Source organism: Pelodiscus sinensis, chromosome 11 (assembly GCF_049634645.1).
Source record: "Pelodiscus sinensis isolate JC-2024 chromosome 11, ASM4963464v1, whole genome shotgun sequence".
In the NCBI taxonomy this organism is placed as follows: Eukaryota; Metazoa; Chordata; order Testudines; family Trionychidae; genus Pelodiscus; species Pelodiscus sinensis.
Window position 1 is genome coordinate 3,373,627 of NC_134721.1, and position 25,295 is coordinate 3,398,921.

The 25,295-nt window shown below is 44.3% G+C and overlaps 1 protein-coding gene across 12 annotated transcripts in view; it reads right to left on the reverse strand.

Moving 5' to 3' along the window:
- Nucleotides 1-25,295, reverse strand: part of CADPS (calcium dependent secretion activator) — a 422,307-nt gene that overhangs the window by 17,749 nt on the left and 379,263 nt on the right. For all 12 annotated transcript variants that reach the window (XM_075938476.1, XM_075938477.1, XM_075938474.1 and 9 more), the window contains 2 exons: nucleotides 22,345-22,377; nucleotides 15,073-15,180 (listed from right to left, as the gene is read on the reverse strand). In XM_075938476.1, coding sequence (XP_075794591.1) covers nucleotides 15,073-15,180; nucleotides 22,345-22,377 — 141 coding nt within the window. The remainder of the gene's footprint in view (nucleotides 1-15,072; nucleotides 15,181-22,344; nucleotides 22,378-25,295) is intronic.

A 25,295-nucleotide genomic window follows, 5' to 3' on the forward strand; every position in this document is an offset into this window, starting at 1 on the left:
TCACTGTGGTTACATTTCAAGTAGTCTGTACGACCATGCGGCTCTGTAACTTCTGATTGTTTTCCCTCCTGTATTATTCCTTGGCTGTGAAATCTCATTTACATTGAAAACTTTAACTATGGGGGCAGGTTATAAACTCAAAGGGTCTTGATATTAAAATCATTTGTATTGTTATTTAATAATACCACAGTGTCAGCCTTACATAATAGGGTCAAGTCGCTACCCTGAACTATTAATCATCTGTCTGAGATGTAAATGGCATTGAATTACATCATCTTTTTCAAAAGAAACCACAAAAACTTTTTTGGGGGAGAATTATGTGAATGGTCTGCCTGAGCCACACCGAGGGAGGAAATTCAGAGAGTGAAAGCTGACACTCACACGCAGCGGTGTTCCAGTACAGCCAGCTTTTTGCAGTACACATGGAAGAGAGGATCACCCACTGTTTTAGGAACCCTACTAACAGGGTGAGTTAAGGATGCAGTTTCACCCTTAATTGGGTTTGACTTTGATTTGAAGGCGTCTCTTGCATATCATTCCTGTCAGCACTAATGGAAGGTCCATATAGAACTTCCTGGATTCTCTATTAAATTGACTCGTCAGTGCTGTGCTTATGTAACTCCCATTATTTTTAATGGAAAAGGACATCTCTAATTTGGGGGTGGGAGGTGCTTTGAATTTTGTATGTGTATAGCTGGTCTTGCACTAACATTATAAATAAACCATAATCATCCTAATCCTTTCATTTACAGAGAGCCTCCCTGTTCAGGACTCTGTGCCGCATACAATTAACTGGCAATTAGAATACATTTTGTACTGCAACAGCTAAGCACTCTGGGATGGGTTAAGGATCCTTAACTGGGAACGATAGAGCCTTTGAAGCCATTCGGCTCCTTTGCATCATCCAAGCACAGATTTTAACGGAGAGAATTTAAAAAACGCTCACAGGAGGCATTAACTCCTGCACCTTCCCAGCAGCGGGGCCAAGCCGTTGCGCGACTGTTGGGAAAGGAATCTGAGCTTTACATATTCATGCAATTTGTAAACCACAGAGTTTCCTCTTCAGCAGGCATGGGGAACCTTTGCCACCAACCCACAGATAAATCAGTCAGGGGGCCACAAGCAAGTGAGCAGCAAAGAGCAAATAAAACCCAAAAAACCTCACTGGCTGGCCCCCAAGTGAGAAGCAAAACAAACCCAAAACTCAGTGACCTGGCTCCCCACTGAGAGGGGGCAGGGAGAAGACACCTTGCTCATTCTTAACGTGGGGTGCCATGGCTCTGCTCATGCCACTCGCTGTAGGTTCCTCACCCCGGTTCTCCATTTCCAAAAAGTTGCACAGGATTTAACCACGCATGTCCCGTCTAGCTTAGCAAACCCCTGGGGCTGTCACCTCTTTAGAGCCAGGAAAAGCAGCAGTCTCCAGTCTCAACAGCACATCACAGGAAAAGGCTTGACCAAGCCCTGGCTGGGATGATGGAGTTGGGGTTGGTCCTGCTTTGGGCAGGGGGCTGGACTCGATGACTCCTGAGGTCTCTACCCGCCTGGGGATTCTGTGATTCTATGAAGAGGCTGTAGGAAGGCGCCCGGTGGACCCACTACCCTGCATCCTCACTTGGGCCAAACTGGGGAGGTAATTGGATAAACACCTGGTGACTGACCAATTAACAAGGCGATTCAGCTCCTGATAAGAGGAAGGGGAAGGGCAGCTGTCCAGGAGGGAAGATCTCTCTATGCCTAGAGAGAAGGTAAAGGGGGAGAGCGGGACACACAAGGATCCGTATGGCACTTTTACAAAGCTGAACCTACTCAGGCGTGTGGGAAGACTGCCGGCAGTGAGGAATCCGGGACAGGGGGAACCCCCGCCATGTGCCAGGCCTGAGCCAAAGCCCCTTGACATCTAAAGAGACTCTGGGTATGTCTACACTACCCTCCTAGTTCGAACTAGGAGGGTAATGTAGGCATACCGCACTTGCAAATGAAGCCCGGGATTTGAATTTCCCGGGCTTCATTTGCATAAGCGGGGAGCCGCCGGGGTTCGAACCAGCGGGGATTTAAAAATGGCGGCTCCCCGCTTATGCAAATGAAGCCCGGGAAATTCAAATCCCGGGCTTCATTTGCAAGTGCGGTATGCCTTCATTACCCCGCTAGTTCGAACTAGCGGGGTAGTGTAGACATACCCTCTGTGACTTCAGTGAGCTTAAGAAACTGACCTTGCACATGCTTATGCATGTGCTTAACCCATCCCAGGTGAACAGCACTGCTGAAGTTGGTGGGATGGCTTGGGCGAGCCGAGTTCAGGACCGGATTAAGGCATGGGCTAGCCGGGCAGCTGCCCAGAGTGCCAACCTATGGGGGGGCGCCTGAAGGCAGCTGTAAGGGGCACACAGCGCACCTGGCTCCCGGACTGCAGTAGCTCCCAGTGGCCACCCTGCAGCGGCCACCCAGGGCGGGGGCTGTGTTAAACCCCACAGCACCGGGCTGGCTAGCAGCTTCCGTCCCCCCGCGGCTGTGGGGCCCTGCACGGCCAGGCTTGGCCTGCACCAGGTGGCCCCAGGCTTCGTGCCTGCGGTGGTAGCCGGGCTGGGTCGAGCCAGGCACGTGCATCCTGCCGCTGCCAGCTCCATGCGCCCTCCCTCTCGCGCCATGTGCCCTCCCCCAACCCGGGGCGCAATTAACCTGTCTGCCCGAGGCGCCGGAATGGCTCTGTCCAGCCGTGGCCAAGTTAAGCGCTTGTGCGTTGGTAGGAACAGGGCCTGAGAGGCAGCCATTTCCTGAGACGTGATGGAACCAATCCCTTCGCCCGGGGTGGCTGCATTGAAACCGACGCTGACTTTTTGATGACATGTAAAACTGCAGCCCTGGCCACTAAAGTTTCATGATGCTTCTCCTGGCTGAAAAGCAGGGCCTGGAAGAGTCCAATGCAAGAAGAATGCTGTTGGATACAGGTTTAATGCTCAAAAACGAAGCCGTGCAGAGGTGCAAAAGACACGGCCACCCGTCGGCCTCAGGCCCAAAACACTGCAGCTGTCTCCAGACAGGGTCCTGGTAGGGGCAGGGCTCTGCTAGGTAGAGACAGTGGCATGATTTGGGTCTTAAATTGCTTCTGGATCATGACTGAGTAATGACAGCCAAGGAATAGCTGGAGCCCCTGTGTTTGTGTGTGGGCGGTCCTCTCGGGGACGAGATCTTACAGTCGCCCTTTGGCCCCGGAAGGGTGGAACGGGGGATTTTCTGATGTAGGATATAGCCCCTCACTCATGAATTATAACCCCACTCAGCATATGCAGCAATTCATTCCAAAGACCCTACACCTTTTCAAGTGGTTCGTTTGGGCCCTAACCCTCCAAATGTCCTTTGGTAGAATCCTAGGGCTGGAAGAGACCTCAGGAGTCATCGAGTCCAGCCCCCCACCCAAAGCAGGACCAACCCCAACTCAATCATCCCAGCCAGGGCTTGGTCAAGCCGGGACTTAAAAACCTTGAGGGATGGAGATTCCACACTCTTCCTAGGGAACCCATCCCAGTGCCTTATCACCCTCCTAGGGAAATAGTTTTACCTAATATCCAACCTAGACCTCCCCCACTGCAACTCGAGACCACTCCACTCAAGTGTAGTCCTACTGAAGTCAATGCTGGTTATCTACTCTGGTCAATAGGATGACTCAGATGAGTAAAGTGATATGTGTTTATAGCCGCTGGCCCTTCATTTGGCATGGGTGTATGGGCAAACTTTGCCCCGGGGTACTTGGACTTCCTCCTCCCAGGCAGATAGAGATGTACAAAATGCACCATGCTTGCGACATGGCCTTTGACACGTTATCACTGCCCACCAGGGTTTTGTACCCCCCAAATGTTGCATTATTTGCAATTTTGATAAAGTTTTTGCATAAAAAGGTGAAAAATATATTGCAACCTTGGTTTCTGCATTTAAAGGAGTCTCCACTTGTATTTGTATTTTTTTTTTTTAAGAAAAGATGTTGACATTTTAAACCGAGGTTCCCATCCAAAGAGCCTGGTTAAACATAATAGCTACATAACATTTTTGTAAAGCACCCAGCCTTTTGTTTGTCAATGCAGTGTAATACAATGACAGTATAATTGGATGTAATGTTGATTAGTAAGATGCAATGGATGTTATACAATACTTTAATTGTACAGGGGTTTTTAGATTTTAACACTAGAACTGAATCAACAGACGTCACAAACTGGAGTTGGGAACCTTTCATTGAGTTCTCGTGTATAGCCTGCACATTCCAAAAAGTGTAGTTAAAGGCTGCCGAGGTATTAACTGTGAACGGGAAAAGAGTGAATGGGGAGAAAAGGATCCCCTGGTATTGGACGTGGGGTTTCGGGACAGAAAAAAGACATTTCTCCCCCAGGTCCTGGTAAGCATTTTTGTAGGCTGATATCATAAGTGCAGGGTAAGGCTTAAAGGAATCTTGGAGAAAGAAAAGAGCTACCAATCAAGAGAAATAAAGTGACCTCCAGCTGCGAATCTAACATGTGCCACTGCCCTGGGAGCAATTGTGGGGACTGGGCTGCAGAGAGAGAAGGGAGAGAGGCGCGAAGAAGCGGTCGGACATCAGACAGTTCTTTACTGTCAATGCCGACGGCTCGTCCCTCATCCCAGCTCACAGCAGGGATAGAAGGAACCCTGCTCCGCAGATCCTTCTCCTACTGTCCTGACCAGTGTGCATGAGGTTAGGTCAGCACATCTGGACAATCAAAGACCCAACTGCTTAGCCCCTACTCCAATTCTTCCCAGACTTGCCTTGGAAAAACCCACAAGGGGAGGCCCCATAAGTGCTGACTTTCAAAAATGCTGGGGTGTCTGGGTGCTAGACTGCCGGCTCTGCCTCAGGTCCTGCCTCCATTCCATCCTTTCCCTCAAGGCCCCACCCATCCCGCCTCTTCCCACCCTTGCTCCGCCTCTTCCCACTCTTCTCTACCGCTCCCCCGAGCATGCTGTGTCCTAGCTCTGCCCCTTTTCCCCCAGAACATCCTGAATGCTGCAAAACAGCTGATCATGGCGGGTGGGAGGCACGGGGAGGAGCTGATGGGGGAACAGCTGGCAGGTGCTCAACTCCCACCAGTTTTTCCTCCATGGGTGCTTCAGCCCCAGAGCACCCACAGAGTTAGAGCCTTTGGGACTCCTGTTCCACATGGGCATGTCTATACTAGGAAACTATTTCAAAATAACTAAAATCGATTTACTAACTCCCAAAATAACTGAAACTGATTTAATAACTCCCAAAATAATTGAAACCGGTGTAGTATGTCACAAAATAACTGAAATCAAAATAGCGCGTCCACATTACGGGGAAGACTCGAAATCAGTCTGAGGCAGGCTCCGTTATTGTAGATGTGCTGTCTTGACTTAGGGCTCCAGGAAACACTGGGGAGTAATTAGTTTGAATTATTCTGGGGAGTCGTTATTTCAAAATAGTGGCACCGGGGTCTCCACACTCATGCTATTTCGAAATAACTATTTCAAAATTAATGTTATTCCCCGGGGAAAGCAGGAGAACAGATTTCAAATTCTCTGGCCCGATATTTCAAAATAACGGGCTTGTTAGTTTGGACGCTCCACTTCTTAATTTGACCTAAGAGGTGTTATTTCAAAATAAAGTCCTAGTGGTGACCAGGATCTTGTGTAGCTCTCCCACTGCATGCTGGGATGCCCATGCACGCAAAGGGGTGGAAAAAGGATTTGCCCAGTGGAATATAGGATTTTTTGGGGGAAACAGAATTGTTCATTTTGCCATGGACTTATCTACAAAGTCTTGGATTTTGATGTTCAAATATTTTCTCACCTGAGCATCATGACTATTAGGTGTCAGGTGAGAACTAACTATCGACTGCAGAATCATAGACCCCTAGGGTAGGAAAGGACCTAGTGAGGTCATCAAGTCCTGCTCCCTTCTCTGGGGCATGAGCAAGCAAACCTAGACCATCCCTGATAGAGGTTTCTCCAACCTGTTCTTAAAAAATCTCTGGTGATGGAGATTCCAAAACTTCCCTTGGACGCCTATTCCAGAGCTTAACTATCCTTAGAATCAGAAAGTTTTTGATTAACATCTAACCAAGATCTCCTTTGCTGTCGATTAAGGCCATTACTTTGTGTCCTAGCTTCAGTGGACATAGAGAACAATCGATTCCCATTGAGGGACTGACAGAATTGCCTAGCCCCTGGGCAAGGTCGAGGAGGCCAGCTCTACACTCCCCGAAGGGGCGGAGTTGGGGGGGCCGCCAGCCCTCAGTGCTCCCCTGACCATGTTGTGCCCCACCCAACCAGTTCCCAGCACTGCCTGGAGTGCACTGCCCTGGGCTCTGGTGGCAATTTAAAGGGGTCTGGTTGCCATAGTAGCAGCAGCACCAATCGGGAACCCTGGGCCTTCTGAATCAGTAGGCCCTGGGGCAGACCGCTGGTGGGCCTGATTCCCATCCTCTTTATAGCAGCCTTTCATATATTTAAAGGCTCATCAGAGTCCCCCTCAGTCTCCTTTTCTCAAGTCTACACATGCCCAATTGTTTTAACCTTTCCTCACAGGTCAGGTTTTCTAAACCTTTGGTCATTTTTGTCACTCTCCTCTGGACTTTTTCTCCAATTTGTCTGCCTCTTCCCTTAAAGCATGGTGCCCAGAAATCGACACGGTACTCTTACTCAGCTGTACCAAGGCCGAACAGAGCAGGACAATTAACTCCCGTGTCTTACACCCCGCACTCCTGCTACCTTCATCCTTAACCTTTCATCCGGTTGTGCTTTCCTTGTGCCCCCCTATCTCATAGAGCTGGAAGGGACCTTGAGAGGTAGTCAAGTCAAGTCAAGTCCAGTCCCCTGCCCTCATGGCAGGACCAAGCACCATCCCTGACAGACTTGCCCCAAATCCCTAAAAGGTCCCCTCAAGCATTGAACTCACAACCCTGGGTTTAGCAGGCTTATGTTCAAACCACTGAGCTGTCCCTCCCCCAAATAGCAGTTGAAGTCAGTGGGGCTTTTGGAGAGTCCCAAGAAATGGACGATTGGGCCCTTAGGGTCTCATTCTAGAATAATCAACTGGAAGCTCACCTCAGGTAAAACAACTGTGAAGTAAGAACAGACCAGCAGATCGCGCACAGTGTGCAAAGGGCCAGATTTTCAAAGGTACTTAGAAAATGCAAACAGGTTCTCTGGAAAGTTCAACTATGTCCCTAAGGTGGCCAGCCACCTAACCCCACTCTGTTGCCCCCGGCAACAGGAGTTAGGTGCCTAGTACTAGGCACTTTTGAAAATCCCACTATCTGTATAACTTTAATAAGCGGGCCTTCTATGGCACGCATGTATGTATTGCATAATGACAAATCTATACATTCAGCTCTAATCCAACAGTTTAGGTTGGCTAAGCAGGAAAGACTATTCTGTTAAGCTAACTGACCTCTCGTTTCAGAATTGAGAACAATTTGTCTTCGGTAATGCAACGTGACAACGTTCCTGCCACAAAATGTACCTTGGGTATTTTTTAATGGCAAAATAAAGAGTCTGTTGCTTACAGTCTGCCATAAAAAGAATAATTCTCCAACACTAAAAAGCACCGTGCAGATCATGTTAGCAAGACTATGCTGACCTTAAAGTAACAGAGCAATCAGTCTGACTTCTTAGAATGATTAATGGAACAATCTCCTCTGGAAGAGAAAACAAATTAACTGTCTTCACCAAATGTCTCCTGCAACACGAAAAGCTGTTCTGATAAAGACATTTAGAAGGCAAAACTCTTACACACATGTAAAATCCAGTGACAGATCTAGGACTTATTTTATTAAGAGTCCCCCTACAATAAATTAAATGAAACCTACTTAAATGAATACTTCATGAAAGAATAAACCTTGTTAACGGAATACATTTGCTAGGCTAGGCCCTGTTCCAGAACATGTCCTCACTACCTTAGGCAGCTTGTGGCCAGGAACAGAAAGAAAATAAGTCCTTGCTTCCCTTTCGCCGTGATTAATAAGCCTATTAAACACCTCTTGTTTTTTTTTTAAGCACGCTTTGCAAATGAACTCCAGAAGATGAAGGGCTCAGCTGTGAAATAGCATGACCCTGCATGCGGGTTTGGCACATGTCTTTTTGTTGGGTTAATGCCCCCCCCCAGTAATAAAGGAGAGTCTATAACGTTTTCCTTTCCCATAGCAGCAATAACTGTATGTGGACAATATTTCCCACCACACTGGACTTTACGGTTTTTACTCAACTTCCATGAATCTCAGAGCTTCCAGTCTGATGCACCTCTCTGAATAAAAAATTCAGCTGATGTGATTTCAACTCATTCAAACATTGTGCCTTGATTGAAGGAAACACAAGGGCTACTGAGGGTGCTTTAAAAGTATCTCTTTTAAAGAACAACAACGACAACAAACTGCAGCATTTCCCAAGGCCAAGCTGCTTTATTCATTCACTTCCAGATTAACTCTTTAGAGAAAAGCTGAAACAGCGCATGGAGGCTGTCTCAGAGTGGAAGTAGGAGAATTGATGTCCCATTGAGCAGACTTGCTATGTAGGAAGAAAAGTAGCCCTTTTCTAAGGTTCAGTCAGCCAGCTGCATTAGCTTCTTCTAGTGCTGTCCATATCACCTTTGCTCTTTTCCACAAATTTAGGAAATATACTAAGTGCTGATTCAGCAGGGCATTCATGTTTAGTATAACTTGCACTGTGAAAACATGGGAGCAAATTCTGTCTCATGCATGCGCAAGAGCTCAGAGCTCTCCAGAACTGTGCTCCAGCTGGACTCCTGGGTATGGCTGCCTATCCCTGCTGCCCTATCTAACGGGGACACGTCGCATAAAGCGGCTGGCCAGGTGGCAAGCCCAGTGCTTGTATGAGAGATGGCAAAGTTGAGGTGCAAGGAGCGGAGCTGACTTGGAGTAAGGCCACACAGGGATTCAATGGCAAGGCTGCGACTAGGAGCCAGGTCTCTTAATCCCCACTTCTGGGGCCCGGTCCAGGGTAGGGATGTGGGGGAGGCAGTGCCTGCCCTGATGTTCCAACAGGAGGTGCTTCGGGATCTCCATGGCAGGTTGGGAAGGCGAAGGGGCCACGTGGCCCCATCTCAAAGTGCTGTATCATAGCCTCCCAATGCAGATACCGAGTGCTGGGATGACTGTCCTATCAACACTGAAGGCCAGCTCCCCTACAGGCAAGTATGGGGGAGAACATCCGTCAGGACTGCCTTAATCTGCCTTCCCTTCCCAGTTTCCTCCTCTACCTTCCTCAAACCCACTCATTTCAATTTGGCTCCGTGTGTCAAAATAAAAAAACACCCTAATTGTCCTGGCAAATACAAAGTGGCTTCATGATGGTATTTAACAACAACTATCCTTAGAAGCGAGTGGTCCTGTAGCACTTTCGAGACTCTCTTTGTCTCTCTCTCTCTGTCTGTCATCATGAGCTTTCGTGGGCACACCCTGCTTCTGAAAGCTCATGATACTACATATATATTAGTTAGCCTCGAAGGCTATGTCTGGACGACAGAGTTTTTTTAAAAAAAAAAATAGCCTTTTTTCAAAAAAATAAATTCACCTGCATCTAGACTACTGTCACTTTCTTTCCAAATTAAATTGAAAGAACATGGCGTTTTTTCCAACAGCGGTAAACCTTATTTGACGAGGAAGAATGCCTTTTTTTGAAAGAGCTCTTTTGAAAAAAACACGTTCTTGAATGCAAACTGGGCTTTTTTGAAAGAGTGTGTCCAGATTGGGTGCTCTCTTTTGAAAAAGCGGATCGCTTTTTCGAAAGTTTTGTGGCTGTCTAGATGATCTCTTTCGAAAGAGGCTTGTAGTCTAGACGTACCTTAAGGTGCTACAGGACTACTCGGTTAAGATTTTTTTTAAATTACAGACTAATGCGGCTACCCCTCTGAAACTGATCAGGCTGTTACTGTCTGCTCGTACAGTTCGGCGACAGTTGAATGTATAGTGAGACAGGGAAATGGTAAGTCAAGCCTTCTGCAAAAAGTATAGAGCAGTTAGCACTGTAACTACTACTGCATCCTCAGGACCGTATCACCGCATGATTAAGTTCTTACCCAGACTTTTCAGTAAGGGCAACCTAACTGATCTGATAACTGCCAAGGACAAGCCAAATACACAGAGTCAATCTATGAACATTTAATCCCCAGAAGGCAGATTAAGTGTATAATTGACCCATATAATCCTTGTATCATCTCCAGTCAAATGTTTTCTATGTCCGGTTTAAGCGGACATGAGGCCCATAAGAAAGCTATCAAAGACAGAATATCATCATTGCAGTGGATTTCATCAAAGTTAGAGATGGCTTTTTAATCACTGATCTCAGAGACTGTTAGATTTAAGCAGATGAACTAGCACTAAGCACATCTGTTTTAATCCTTATCTTCTACTCAAGCTTGTGTCTTCAAGAAGTACATGGAGGGAAAAAATAAATTAATTTTTGTTTAGATTCTTGCAATCTTAGGAGCTTCTCTTGATGATTTATTCTCTCATATCAAAAGCACGTTTTGGGGGTTTCTGTAAGATATTGACTTAATCATCAGAAAGAAAAAAAAATGCCATCTGCGCTATTTATGGATTTGAGAGGTTTGCATCAATAGTCCAAAATTCACCAGAACCTCAGCTGCTTTCTCGACATTCGGCAGCCTTTTGTGTACAAGCTACTTTCCGGTGACCAAGACATCAATTTGTTGCTAGCTAGGAAAAAGCAAGACTATAATTATAATACCAACAGGCCCACCATATCGCTGTGTGGTCGGTTAAATCGAAATGGGCTGGAAATATATATGCTGTATATGTGGATCTAAATCTGTAAACTATCATGAAGGCACTAATCTTTGCAGGCATATCTCCCTCGGCCTCAAAGGGAATTCTGGCTGTTTAGAAGCCCATCCTGAAAGATGCTGAGTGCCTTCAGGTAAGAAGGCTGAGTGGCTTCAAAACCCACACAGGATTGGCCTCTACGACTGAAAGATAAGACCCTTTTTTCCAGGTCCATGGCATTCATACCTCTAGCCCATCTGGCCCTGCTTGTTTGTATCTCAAACAATCAAATGTATTTTTAAAAAAATCCCTTTTCCGAGACAAAGCTGCAAACTGTTACAGTGAGCTGAGTTTGCAGAACTGCTTTCAAAGCATTATACAGTTTTTCAAGCCACATGCACACACAGAGACATGCCCATCAACAACACATGAACACACGCCAAGAAGCTGTTCTTAAATTCTTCTCTTACTAGTTCTCGGTACCAGTGGGCCTTGTTATAGTATTGTACCTTGAAAAATATTGGATGCGGTGTAACTGTAGCCGTGTTTGTCTCAGGGTACTAAAGAGGGAAAGTTGGCTGAAGTACTTTTTTTTATTTGATAGAGACAAGCTTTTGAGTGCCATAGAACTCCTTTATGTGGCTCAAAAGCTTGTGTCTTTCACAACAGGAGTTGGTCCAATAAAATATATTACTTCAGCCACCTTCCCTCTTTAAAAATATTATCAGTTTAGTGGGACAGGCCAAATAAAGCCCTCCTGTTAATCTGCAGTAAATAAGCTCTCTTTAAAAATAAAATAATATTCAAAAATCCTAGTTAGCTCTTGATTACCCGGAGAACTTCACAATCTGTTCCTTTAATGACCCAGAGAATGCAGATATTAAAAATTAAGACGAGGACTTTATTCCAGGGGAAAAAAACTGACTAATTTACAAAATAAAGGAGATTATCTTAATCCTGCTGTGTGGTCTACATTTTAATCTTCTGCAAGCACCAATATCTACAGTCCTGCTATGCAAGTACAGCTAAAACAAGCGCTGAGAATATTAGCGCAAAAATTTTCAGCAACATGGTGTAACTAATAGCATGCAGCCATTTCTTACGGTAGAAACCAAATAAGGCAAATACACGGAAATACCAGGTGAGAAAAGGGAGGGGTAAACCCCGCCCCAGGACCTACAAAGTCTAGAACACCTCATGGACCAAATTATGGGCTTAGTCTTGCATCAATCCAACGTTTTTCCAATGGCTTGCATGGGAGGATGTCCTAGCCCTATATTTTTGACAATCCTGCCATTGCAGTGAGATCGATGAGGTTGCATACATGTGACAGGGAAGATTTTGGCCTGGTTACAACACATGGCAAGGGAATTAACATGATACACTAAAAATGCAAAGCTGGATTCTCACTCGCTTCTCTGCCCTTCTAGGCTGCAAGAGCATCACCCCTAGAACAGACTGATGTAAATGAGAGCAGAATCAGCTCATATGTATTTTTAAAAGGATATTTCTAGGTTCTAAATATGAATGTTTATTATTCAATATCCATCTTTCTTAAAACCATATCTGCTGAACCTACAACACTGCCTTGAAAAATGCAACAGTTTTATAGAAATCCGCTGCTGGGATTAACAAGCAAGATAAAACTAGTTGGCCACAATGTTTAGCTCCACGGAATTACGGGATGAATGCTTTATGAATATTCCAGGTTTAATATGCAACTGGTATGCTTTGTTACTCAAACTTCCGAGCAATACAGTGGGCAGAAGTGGCCAAAATCTGGGCATATCCGAGAATAAAACCTAGACCAAGATGTCTGCATATAAAAACACAACAAAAAACATGGATGTGATGCCGCACCCATTCAAATCCACACGAGTTGACCACTAACTTCCATAGGAGCAGGGTTGGGCACATTGAGGAAAACGGACTGAAACAATCAAAAAACATTCACAAACTGATGCTGTGCTGCTAGAGTATAGAAAACCAACACATGGAGAATTCAATTACAGGCAGCGACAAACGTTTTCTAGGTGATGGCGATTGTTGTGAATTAATATCGAAAGGCCCAATCCTGAACACTGGGCCCAGTATCAAGGGTGTGCAGGATTTGGCCCTAATTTAATTGCTCTGTTGCTACCAGTTCACCAGTACACCAAGCACCTTCTCCTTGATCTTAGGACTGAATTTTGGAAATACGCATTTATTTCAGAAACGATTGGGCCATTGTGAGAGTGTTCTGTTTAAAACAGTGTTTTAAATAATTAAGATTGCTACTATTGACAGCCAAGGAATCAGTGCATTCCAACCCTGTGCACCTAAACAAAGGAGCCAATCCCTGGGCACTTTACTCACATGAGGCGAATCATTTGAGTGAGGCACAGAGGACTGAGCTGGCAGGATTTAGTTCCAGAATTGAAGCTGACATATTAGAACAAAAAGTGACTTGCCCTTCCACAATGCTGTCCTGGCTGCACACAGCTATGTAAAAACACAGGTCTAAAAATAAATATTGTAGGAATTATTACTATTCATAAATATTTTCATATTTATCTGCCTACCAGAGTAGGGAAAGAACAGATTATGAAAAATGCATGTGTGTGTGTAGGAATTCTGTATTTTCGCCTTTCATCAGGTTATTCTTATTTTTTATTGCTAATTTAGCAAAAAATTGGTCTTATGAACCCATGTATGATTAGATCAAACAATACAACCTCAGGTCAGTTACATATTTTTAGAGGTTTGAACTAATGACACAAAGTTCTAAACCCCACACAACTGCCAGTCTTAAGAAACGGATCAAAGGAAAGGCAACTAAGGCATTGAAAAGAACAACCCAGATGATCTCTGACAATTTACTGCTTATGGAATAAAATTCAGCATAGATGGGCCATGCACTCATGGACCTGCTGCAAAATGAAAATGACTGTCTCCTTTTTTCAGTGCTTACTGGATGGGTGATTTATCTCTGCCATTCTGTGCTTTCAACTCTCTGTAGAGCGAGCATGCATAGAGCATTAAGGAGTCACTAGTGTGCTTTATGCATGAATGAGGCATTCTCAGTGGATATGGGTCATGCTAGTAGATGTACACAGGAAGATTATTTGACTCTAATTCATGCCACTTGATATAATGTGATAAAACATTTGACATGAGAGATAAGTTCCATTTTAATCTGATAGGAGATCAGTGAAAGAAAGAGTGGGAATTATAAAGTAAGAAGAGGCTTCTAAGGGAAAGGTAGTGTGAAGAAAGAAGGATATCAAGTAAAGAAGGCATTTGATTGGGAAAAAAAGCCTTCCCTACACACTCGGGAAGCAAACGAGTAAGTAAACAAAGCATATAAAGTTATTAAAATTCTAGAGCCAGAAGACTGAAAAATGATATTGCTGAGAGGTGAAAGAAAAGAAAGTGTGAATGTAAGCTGTTTTACAGAGTCACAGAAATCAATATATAAACAAAGATCCTATAAGGGACTGAAACATTCATGTTAAGTGCTTGCCAGAAACATAAAACCTTCACCGAACAAGAGCGACACGGATGGAAAGTGTGTCACACGACAAAAGCAACAGAAAGAGAGACGAGTACATCCGTTAACATGCATTCATATTTAAAATAAATGTAGCTGGTTGGCATCAAGGTCAATGTTCTCTTTTACAAGTTATCAATTAATTTGGTGCAGGGGGAAGGGGAGGGAACAACACTCCTAAATATCGCCGTCCTTTTGACTACAGCAACGCCACTTCGTTTTTCTCAAGGAGACCATATTATAGCTTTTACATCTGGTGCTAGACACCACAACGTAGTCCTTCTGCAGCGTGAAAATACAGATTTCATCAGCTATCTTTTGGGCATTTTTTTTTTTAAAATAAAAATCTAGCACAGAGATTCAGTTCCAAGTTTGGAATGCTGGACAGTCAGAAACAATTAATTTACATACCTAAGAGACGGTCCCAGACTAACACATCTGCCATAAAACTGGCTCCGATTTTAACGATAAGAACAATGACCAAGATGTTCCTCTTATAGGAAGATTTCTCACAGACTTAACATAGTAAGTGTTGGCTTACGAGATGCTGTTATCTTACAAACCACGCACAGAAAGACTAGGACACAGTAGATCAGAGTGCAGAGTTAGAGCAGGCGGACAGCAGATAAGAGACTTAGAGGGAAAGGAAAGATTTTTGGTTTTGTAATCTATAACCAATCAATTGTCTCAAAATGTGACTTATCCTCCTGTCTTATTTTGTCACATTTTGGAGGAGTCTCCTGCTTGGTTTCCAAGGAGGAGAAGGCATTTACTTACATCAAATAACCTTTCTATATACATCTCCTCATTGACCTTATCACGCAAGACATCCTGAGAGTGGCGAACAAACGTCACATAGGCATCAGCAACATCCATCCCCGGCTTCTGTAGGGGAGAAAAGAAGAGAGAGAAAGAAAAACATGAACATCTTCATATGCAGCAGCTCCTTTCTGTAGTCCTGCTGCTGTTCCACTCTTCAGGCTCCCTTTTGTCCTTAAACGGGTACCGTGTGCCACTCTCCCGCTTGGTACCTACAGAATACTTGGGTGTCAGAATCAGAGACCCCAGCTAGCTGCTTTGTATGCCGCAAAGCCAGCCAGCCACTCTGCCTATGCAGCTTGTGCGGCACAAGATCATGTAAACACACTATCTCTCTTGCTTGTTTTGCCTAGAGGGAAGCCACTCGGATGAATAAAGCCTTTCCTTGATACACTGATGCCAGGAAGTTCTCGTGCTATGTTTGGTATTGTTGACCTAATTAGTGAAACAACAAATCCTGCTGTGGTTTTTCAGTGTCACCTTCTATATGCAAAACCTCTGTTATATGAAGTTAGAAAGCTAACACCCCACACTCCTCTCTTGTTTCTTCTCCTAAGGTGTGAGAATGTGTGTAGTAAGCAATGAACATTTTATTATTCACACCAAATTCACATTTTTTTGTTTAGAACTTAGCCTTGAGCTGGAACATAAATGTACATTTTAAAATACACTAGTTAAATCACAAATCAGCTAATTTCCCAACATGTCTAAATCATTGCTACATTTCCAGGATACTTTTAACTGTAGTTATGTCTGTGACACATCTTCGTATATATTCATTTGGATTAAACCTTAACTTATAAGTACATTAAATCTGTGAAAGCCACTGCTACTTTTGATATTTTTCTTTAAAGGAAGCGGTCACTGAAAGAGACGGAGAGGGAGAAATATATTAAAAAACCCTTCGAGTTCACACTGCTTGATATGTTGAAATCAAACTGATCTCAAAGGAAACCCATTAAAATACTGCAATGTGAGTCATTATGAGACCTGCCACAGAACCTTAAGTTTCCATGGCACATTGTAAGTTGGTTAATAACGAGTGTCATTAGTTTTCATTACTGTGATTTACCTCAGACTGCAAAGGATGGGTTCTCTCTAAGATGTGATTGTCAGCCACTGTAAATTGAAGTTAGTTAACACTTCTGTGTAATTTCCAGGGTGAAAATGAGGACTGTTTGGAAAGCAGTAGGAAGGTAGTTTTTTAATACAAAGCAAACAATTATCAAGCAAAGGGCCAATGCTTAGCCTTTGGGATGCCAGTAAGATTTCTTAACACCTATTGAAACAATGACAAGGTATTAATTTGAAAACCAATGAGGACAACACAAATGCGGCAGTAGTCAAGAGCTATACTTTGAAGCACTGTTCGGCATGCTGATTGTGCCCGTTTCATGGTGGCACTAAAAGTGTTGCAGTTTTTGGATACAAGTTTCTGAAATTAGATGTAAGAGATGGCGTCTCTGCTCACTAACAGGGTAGCGTCTCTTTTCCCTAGAGAAAAAAGCCATAATCAAATATCGTTTTCTTTGCACTTCATCTACAGAAACTGGCTCAATCACTGTTACTGTCCATTGTACTTTCGCTTACACTGGTGAAAAGGAAGGCTGGCTCCATGTAAGTTAACGGTGTTATGCCAGCATTCAACCTGTGTACGATTAGAATCTGGCCTGTCTCAGCTAACTGATGGATTCCAGGTTTCAGGAAACATTGTGATACAGGTGGCAGGCTATAGTCAGTGAGAACTCTGAAAAAAAGGCTGTTTTTTGAGAAATTACAAACAGCGAATAGTCCTGTGACACCTTATGGTATGTCTACACTACGGGAGAAGGTCCAGTTAAGCTGTGCAACTTCAGCTACATTAATTGTGTAGCTGAAGTCGAAATACCTTAACTCAACTTTTTGGCGTTGTCCACACTGCCGGAAGTTGCGGGAAGAACACTCTCCCTTTGACTTCCCTTACTCCTCATGGAAGCAGGATGACTGGCATCAACTGGAGTGCCCTTCTCAGTACGAATTAGCGGTCTTCACTAGCCCCGCTAATTTGAATTCTGGAAGATCGATAGCAGCAGCTTCAATCTTCTCTGTAGTGTAGACGTACCCTTAGAGACTAACAAAGATGTATGTCTAATATCATGAGCTTTTTTTGTGGGCAAAACCCACTTCCTCAGATGAGATGATCTAGAGTTTTTTTCTCCACTGAAGATCATCTCATCTGAGGAACTGGGTTTTGCAAATTAAAGCTCATGATACTATCTCTTCCTCTATATAAAAAAAGTTTTTCCTGTCGGATGACAGAATGTTCCCACTGGGTGACAGAATGATGACTTTACATCATCAGCATCAACAGGCTCTCTCAGCAATGCAAAAACAGCCACAGAGAGGGTGTAGGCAAGTATAGCGAGCAGACGGCGCAGCCCTCTAGTATATATATAATAGAACTATAGAATCATAGAACACTAGAACTAGAACGGGCCTCAGGAGATCAACAAGTCCAGTTCCCTGCTCTAGTGGCAGGACCAAGCACCATCTCTGATAGATGTCTGTCTGACCTGCTCTTAAATATCTCCAGTGATGGAGGTTCCACAACCTCCCTATGCAATTTATTCCAGTGTTTAGCCACCCTGACAGTTAGGAAGTTTTTCCTAATGTCCAACCTAAACCTCCCTTGCTGAAGTTTAAGCCCATTGCTTCTTGTTCTATCCTCAGAAGCCAAGGAGATTTTTTTTCTCCCTCCTCCTTGTAACACCCTTTTAGATATTTGAAAACGGCTATCATGTCCCCTCTCAGTTTTCTCTTTTCTAAATTAAACAAGCCCAGTTCTTTCAGTCTTCCCTCGTAGCTCGTGTTTTCTAGACCTGTAATCATTTTTGTTGCTCTTCTCTGGATCTTCTCCAATTTTTCCACATCTTTCTTGAAATGTGGTGCCCAGAACTGGACAGAATATTCCAGTTGAGGCCTAATCAGTGCAGAGTAGAGCAGAAGAATGACTTATTGGGTTTTTCTCACAACACTCCTGTTAATGCATCCCAGAATCATGTTTGCTTTTTTTGCAACATTGTCATACTGTTGGCTCATATTTAACTTGTGGTCTGCTATGACCCCTAGATCCCTTTCTGCAGTACTCCTTCCTAGATAGTCACTTCCCATTCCATAAGTATGAAATGGATTGTTTCTTCCTAAGTGGAGCACTTTGCATTTGTCCTTATTAAACTTCATCCTGTTTACCTCAGACCATTTCTCCAGTTTGCCCAGATCATTTTGAATTATGACCCTATCCTAACCTCCAAAGCACTTGCAACCTCTCCAAGCTTGGTATCAACATAATAATCATACTCTATATGCCAATATCTAAATCATCAATGAAGATATCGAACAGAACCGGTCCCAAAACAGACCCCTGTGGAGCCCCACTTGTTATGCCCTTCTAGAATGACTGTGAACTGTTAATAAATACTCTGAGAATGGTTGTCCAGCCATTTATGCACCCACCATATAGTAGCCACATCTAGGTTGTATTTCTCTAGGTTATTCATAAGAAGATCATGGGAGACCATGTCAAATGCTTCACTAAAGTCTAGATACACCACATCCACTGCTTCTCCCTTATCCACAGGGCTTGCTATCTTATCAAAGAAAGCTATCAGATTGGTTTGACATGATTTTGTTCTTTATAAATCTATGCTGGTTTTTACCTATCGCATTATCTTCCAGGTGTTTGCAGATGAATTCCTTAATCACTTGCTCCATTATCTACCCTGGCATAGAAGTTAAACTGACTGGTTTGTAGTTTCCTGGGATTTTCTTATTTCCATTTTTATAGATGGGTGCTATATTTGCCCTATTCCAATCTTCTGGTATCTCTTCTGACTTCCATGACTTTTCAAAGAAGATAGCTAAAGGCTCAGATACCACCCCTCTCTTCTCCTTGAGTATTCTAGGATGCATTTCATCAGGCCCTGATATTTTTATTAGTCTCTAAGGGTATGCCTACACTTGCTCCCTATCTTGAGATAGGGATGCAAATGTAGTGTACCGAAATTGCTAATGAAGTGCGGGATTCAAATATTCCATGCTTAATTAGCATAATCGCCTCTGGCTGCCATTTTGAAATCTCATTATTGCGAAATAAAATGCCTGAAATAACTGTTAAACCTCATTGTATGGGTGATTTAAGTCCCGCGCTTCATTAGCAATTTCAGTACACTACATTTGCATCCCTATCTCGAGATAGGAAGCAAGTGTAGACATACCCTAAGTTGCCACAGGACTACTTTAACATGGCTACCCCCCTGAGGCTTTCTTTCAGTTACATTTTGTTCTTTGATATTTCCAACCAGATATATTATGTCAACTTGTTTCACAAAAAAAAAGTTACTATATTGTAGCTAAACACCTATGGAAAAAGGGTTATTTTTAAGGTATTTCCTACTGAATGGTGCAGTCCTCTCCATGTGATGCTGGCTTTGCTATACAATCACATAAAATGTGCATGAAGGACAGTATTGTAAGAGGTATTGTAGCTCTGTTGTTTCTTTCCCATTCTCTACTTTGACCATGCAAATGGACTGTTTGAACTCTTCAAGGAGCATTTTGTCCTCTTAATTTTCTGGTGATGAGAAAGATTCTTCACAGCTACTTAAGGACAGGTTGAAATATGGACTCCAGACCCATCTCACCATGGACCAACCTTGGTCAGACCAATTGGTACAGGAATTCAACTTGAAAGCTTTGGGGACAAGATGCCCTGTTGTGTGTCACCAAGTTGGAACATTTACTGAGTGTTCATAGAACTGAAACCAAGCAGAGTCCAGATAGTTGGGGATGTGGGCACACATGCATGTGTCTATTGGGAGGCGCGTGCGTGCACGCGTGTGTATAACAGCTGAGGGCAGGGTGGAGAGGGTTTATTAGAGTGAGGGTGGAGTTTACATGAGGTAAGCCATGAGCATGGAGCGAGGCATCTTCCCAAGACATGCTAGAAACCCTTCGCGCTACACAACGGCATTGGTTATTTTGCACAGTCCCAATTGCGACAGGGAAAAAAATTATTTTGGACATGTCTGAGAGAGTTAGATACTATCCTACTGGGATTCTTTCCTGTAACCTTCTGACTCAAAATGCCATGCTCAGTAGCAGGACAACTGTGGAGGGCTGCAAGGGAAACCTACATCCCCCTCAATAGCTTTTCAGTACCCAACGTCGCAGTGTTGTCTTCAAGTCGTCATTGTCAAGTCCAAGTCGAGTCTCAAGTCACTACAGTTCAAGTCTCAAGTCCCTAAAGTCACTTTCGAGTCAAATCCCAAGTTGAGTCTCAAGTCTTAATTTAAAAAATGTCAAGTTACTTTTGTACAAGCCATCAGTATCAGCATTTTCAGACAATTTTTTCATCAAGTCGATTTAACAAGATTAGCAAGTCTCAAGTCGAGTCTTAACTCACAAACAATGAACCCGAATCGAGTCTCAAGTTGAGTCACCTAGGCGACTTAAGTCGGACACGAGTTCAAGTTGTGGGACTCGAATAAAAAACTTTGCAACATCGTATCAGCTAAAGTGATCAAAACGTGCCTCAGTGACTTACAAGCCCAGACTTTAAGGTCAAACATCGCAAGCTCTTCCACATGCGTGTGACTGCTGAGTCCGGCCGGGAAGCTAAAAGCAGCCCCTTCCCAGCATTCTAAACGGCCCATGTCCATCCCTCAAAGGCCAAGAGATACCAAATTATAGAGCCAGGGCATTTTTACTCAGAGAAAAGCTCTTCCTTGCTTGGGACTGAACCTTGCCCACGCTGGACCCAAGGCGTTTTTGGGAGGAAATTCCCCATCTGGGGTAAGGAGGTGGAAACACTTCTCTGGGGTGATCTACACTTGGAACTGGGGATGCGTCATGCTAGTTCTGATTGAGCTAGCGCACTCAAGCTAGCAGGCTGTGGTAGCAGTGGGGGAGGCAGGAGGAGCTAGCCCTGACCCCAAGACTCTAGGGACGGGCTTTGGGCTGGTGAGCCCGTCTGCCAGCTTGCGCTGCCACTGCTCCATTCTGTTTTTAGCTCGATTCATGCCAAAGCCAGTTTGTCTCCTTGAGCCGGGAATCACACACCCCGCCTCCATGTGCAGACAGATCCTCGGCCAGGGTGATTTTTAAAAGGTGTCTCTTTGAAGATGGAGAGGCTGGGATGCTAGGTAAGTCCTGGGGCTATTGATTCACAGGTGGAGCACAGGTGACAAAGTTCAAGGTTCATGATACATTTATCACATATCCTAGCAATCAGGTGGGTATCACTTCCGCGGGAAATGGCGTGTGTCATACACATTGAAGTAATCCTCTCTAGCTCAAGGCCATGAGTACATTTTATTCATATCAGTGGAGTTATTCTCTGTTTTCACTGGTATAGCTGAGGGCAGAATTTGGGCTGGGGTATTTAAGTCTACGCATTTTTATTTGTAAATACTCAGCTCAAAGTCTGTCTGTAAATGTAACCTTGTTTACCAGTAGTAACCCTTACTCCAGCTAGCATTTGTACACCCTTCTTTGACTCAATTTAAATGTGAATTTCTGGCAATGTAAGTACTTTATCTAGGAACTCGAAGGGCTCTCTTCCTTATGTGTCAAGCTCTACATAGACACACATTCCCCCCCCCCCACAACTGCAAACATGAGCAAAGTGGCTCTATTTTTATCAGTGCTTTTTCCCATACATACATTGTTAACTTACCACCGTTTCCCTAAAGTTAAAATGAAACATACTTTCTGAAAGAGTAAAATATGCCAGCAATTAGAAGAATAAAAATAAAACAGGCTAGCAAGTGCATGAGATATGTTTTGGCTCAGCTCTAACATGTTCTGGATTTTTCTCGCTGAAATGACAATCTATTTCACCTAGACAAGTTTCAATGGAAAAAAATGATAGGATGCAAAAAAAAAAAAAAAAAAAAGACAGACTACACGGTCACTAATTTTTTGCAGTGACCCAAGTCCCTAGTGTAAATACAGTAACTGTTCGACACTCGGTGAAGTCCATTGGTTACGGATTCCTGCCTAGTTGCAGGGGTCAATGTTTAATACTGGCACGGGGCTGCCGCACATCCTCCTTTCAGTGCTAGCATTAGAATCCCGATCACATGGAATGCCCTGAGTACCGACACCCCACTCAGAGGGGTTGTTACATGTGCAGTGCAACCAAAACACAATGCAAAGTATGAAGACAGAAGGCAATGTTTAAATTGTGCTTACGGGGACGTCCACGTATTTGGAAGCTGCCTTCACCTGAAAAGGAAAAACAAAACAAAACTAGACTTTAGACTAATACTGATGTTTAATGATCTCTAAAGATAACACTAGAACAATTGATGCTGTTAGGAAATCCAACATCCTTTTTTCTATTTCAATGTATAAGAAATGGTGGTTTTACCCCCCCGCCTCCACCCCGAAGAAAGGTGGCTTTACTGTCGCTATGGGCACAAATTGCAGCAGATGATGATGTGGGAGTTCTCCTCCTTTTTCCCCATGAGCAGGGGGAGGTACAGGGATTGTGGAAAAAGCCAATAGAAACATATAGATGTCGTTATTTCTCTGGGGCTTAATGCTGCCAATGAGCAGAGCCTTGTTTTCAACTCTCATGCCACAGGAGTCAGATTTTAAATATACATTGCTAATGCATCTATTATTGCAGATATCCTCAGCTCTACAAGGCTTACATCACTGAGGAGGTTGGACCCCTACAAGCGGAGCAGCGCGGGGGTGTTAAGCTGGAGTGCGTACAGGAGTCCTGGAGGCTGGCCGCCTAATGTGACTGGAAAGAAGCTAGGGGAATGTATTTTTGTGAACAGTTATTGGGGTGCGGTGGGGACAGATGGCTCAAGGGATCGGCAGTGGAATCAATGCAAACCGAGTCTCCAGAAGTTGTTACCACAGCGTGACAAGTTGGAGGAAACAACTAGCCACATCATGAGGAAATCCATCACCCCTGGAGCCAATACAGTCAGCCATGGCTCCCCAATGTGCCCTATCCAATGCTCCATGGAGGCACAAGGATGCGGAGGCCTGGGAAGGCATGCACTCTTCCTGCCCTCTACATCCAGAGTTCAGGGCCACCACGATGGCAGTGAGCTCGCTCAGATGTTTCTGTTACATTTATATTCAAGTTTTGCGGGAAAAACAGTGGCAGAAAAATGACAAAAACGCATCACAAATAACTTCAGTTTGTGCGGCTCCCATTTCAACAGGTTCCAAGTATTTCTCTTCAAACAAAGCTAGAAAGATTATGTTTGCAGACTTCTGTTCGGCATGTGTTGGATAACACCCTCAAACAGGAAACCTCAGTTTCTCCTAAGTTTATTCAGGGTGCAAATATATTTCTGTGCTGTTTTCAAAACACAAGACAAGAAGCAATGGGCTTAAATTGCAGCAAGGGAGGTTTAGGTTGGACATTAAGAAAACCTTCCTAATGGTCAGGGTGGTTAAACACTGGAATAAGTTGCTTAGGGAGGTTGTGGATTGCTCCATCAAGAGCAGGTTGCATAGACATCTATCAGGGATGGTCTAGACCAGAGGTGGGGGAGCCTTTTTTGGGTCAGGGGCCGCTGACCCACAGAAAAATCAGTAGGGGGCCCACACACAAGTGAGACGCACAAACCCCTCCCCACTGTGGCCCCCGACTGAGAAGAAGAAAGACACTCCCCACATTCCCCTCACACACCAGAGACTGGGGGAGGGGGCCCAGCCTAGTAGATTTTGTGCGCTCCAGCCCCCAAAAGGGGAACAGGGGGGCTGGAGCACCAGCGCAGGCTCCTCAGTGCTGGGGGAGGGCCCTAAGCCTCGGGGGCCAGATCCAGGCAAGCGGAGGGCCGCATCTGGCCCCCAGGCCTGAGGTTCCTCACCCCAATTTAGGTGGTGCTTGGTCCCGCCATGAGGGCAGGGGACAGGACTTGATGATCTCTTGAGGTTCCTTCCAGTTCTAGTAGTCTATGAATCATAGAATCATAGAATCATAGAATAATAGGACTGGAAGGGACCTCAAGAGGTCATCGAGTCCAGCCCCCCGCCCTCAAGGCAGGATCAAGCTCCGTCTACACCATCCCTGACAGATGTCTATCTAACCTGTTCTTAAATATCTCCAGAGAGGGAGATTCCACAGCTTCAACCTCAGCTTCAACCTCAGAGATTTTACAATCAATTCCAGGAAGAACAGTCCGAGTACGAACAACTCTGAGGCAAAAGCTACCTATCAGTGAGCAATAACGTCTCTTTGTATCTGAATTCACTCAATCCTTAGTCCCTCTCAGCAGGGGGCGCTTTTCCATTGGCAGGACACAATGCAAGAGCAGGGTCCCAAGCTGCAGAAAGGGGACACCCATATTTTTCAACGCTGCTTTCGCTGCTGGTGTGTGGATGGGGAGATCTCCCCCTTCCCACCACACACACTGGTCTTGACGTTAAAGATTACAGGGCAGATCTATGGGCTGCAGAACCTTTGTAGTCTGGGGACTGCCCTAAAAGAGGCTATGACACAAGAGCATTCCTGCCTGTCTGGGATCAACAGCCCGACTGACAGCGTTCTTATGGACTTCGCTGCAAAGTTCACACTTAGGGTATGTCTAGACTACGGATATTTTTCGAAAGGAAATATGCAAATCCAGCGCTAATTTGCATATCTTCTGATTGCTTTTTCAAAAACAGGTTTTTCAAAAGTGAAAGTAGTCTGGAGGCGGGGGGGGGGGTTTCGGAAAAAAAACCCTTTTTTGAAAAAACGTGTAAACTTTTTTTAGGAAGAGTGGTTTTTTCGAAAAAGTGTTTTTCCCCCCCCAAAGCCCCCACTCATCCAGACTACTTTCATTTTTGAAAAACCCGCTTTTGAAAAAGTGATCGGAAGCAGGTAGGCAAATTAGCACCGAATTTGCATATCTTTTTTCAAAAAAAAAAAAAAAAGTCGTCTAGACGTAGCCTTAGTGATTGTATTGATGATCTGGGGGCGAGGGTCTGCTTACAGATCTTTGACAATTACCTGACCAAAAGCTTTTCTCCTTTTGTGTTGCCTTTCCTAAAACATCACACAGAAGCCTGTGTCAGCCATAGCAAGCAAAGGATACATAAAGGAGTTCCAGGGTTGACTTTTCAAACTGAGCCATTTCCAGCTGGATGGAGAGAGACCTTCTTACAAACATACCAGAATGCAGCCCATCTGG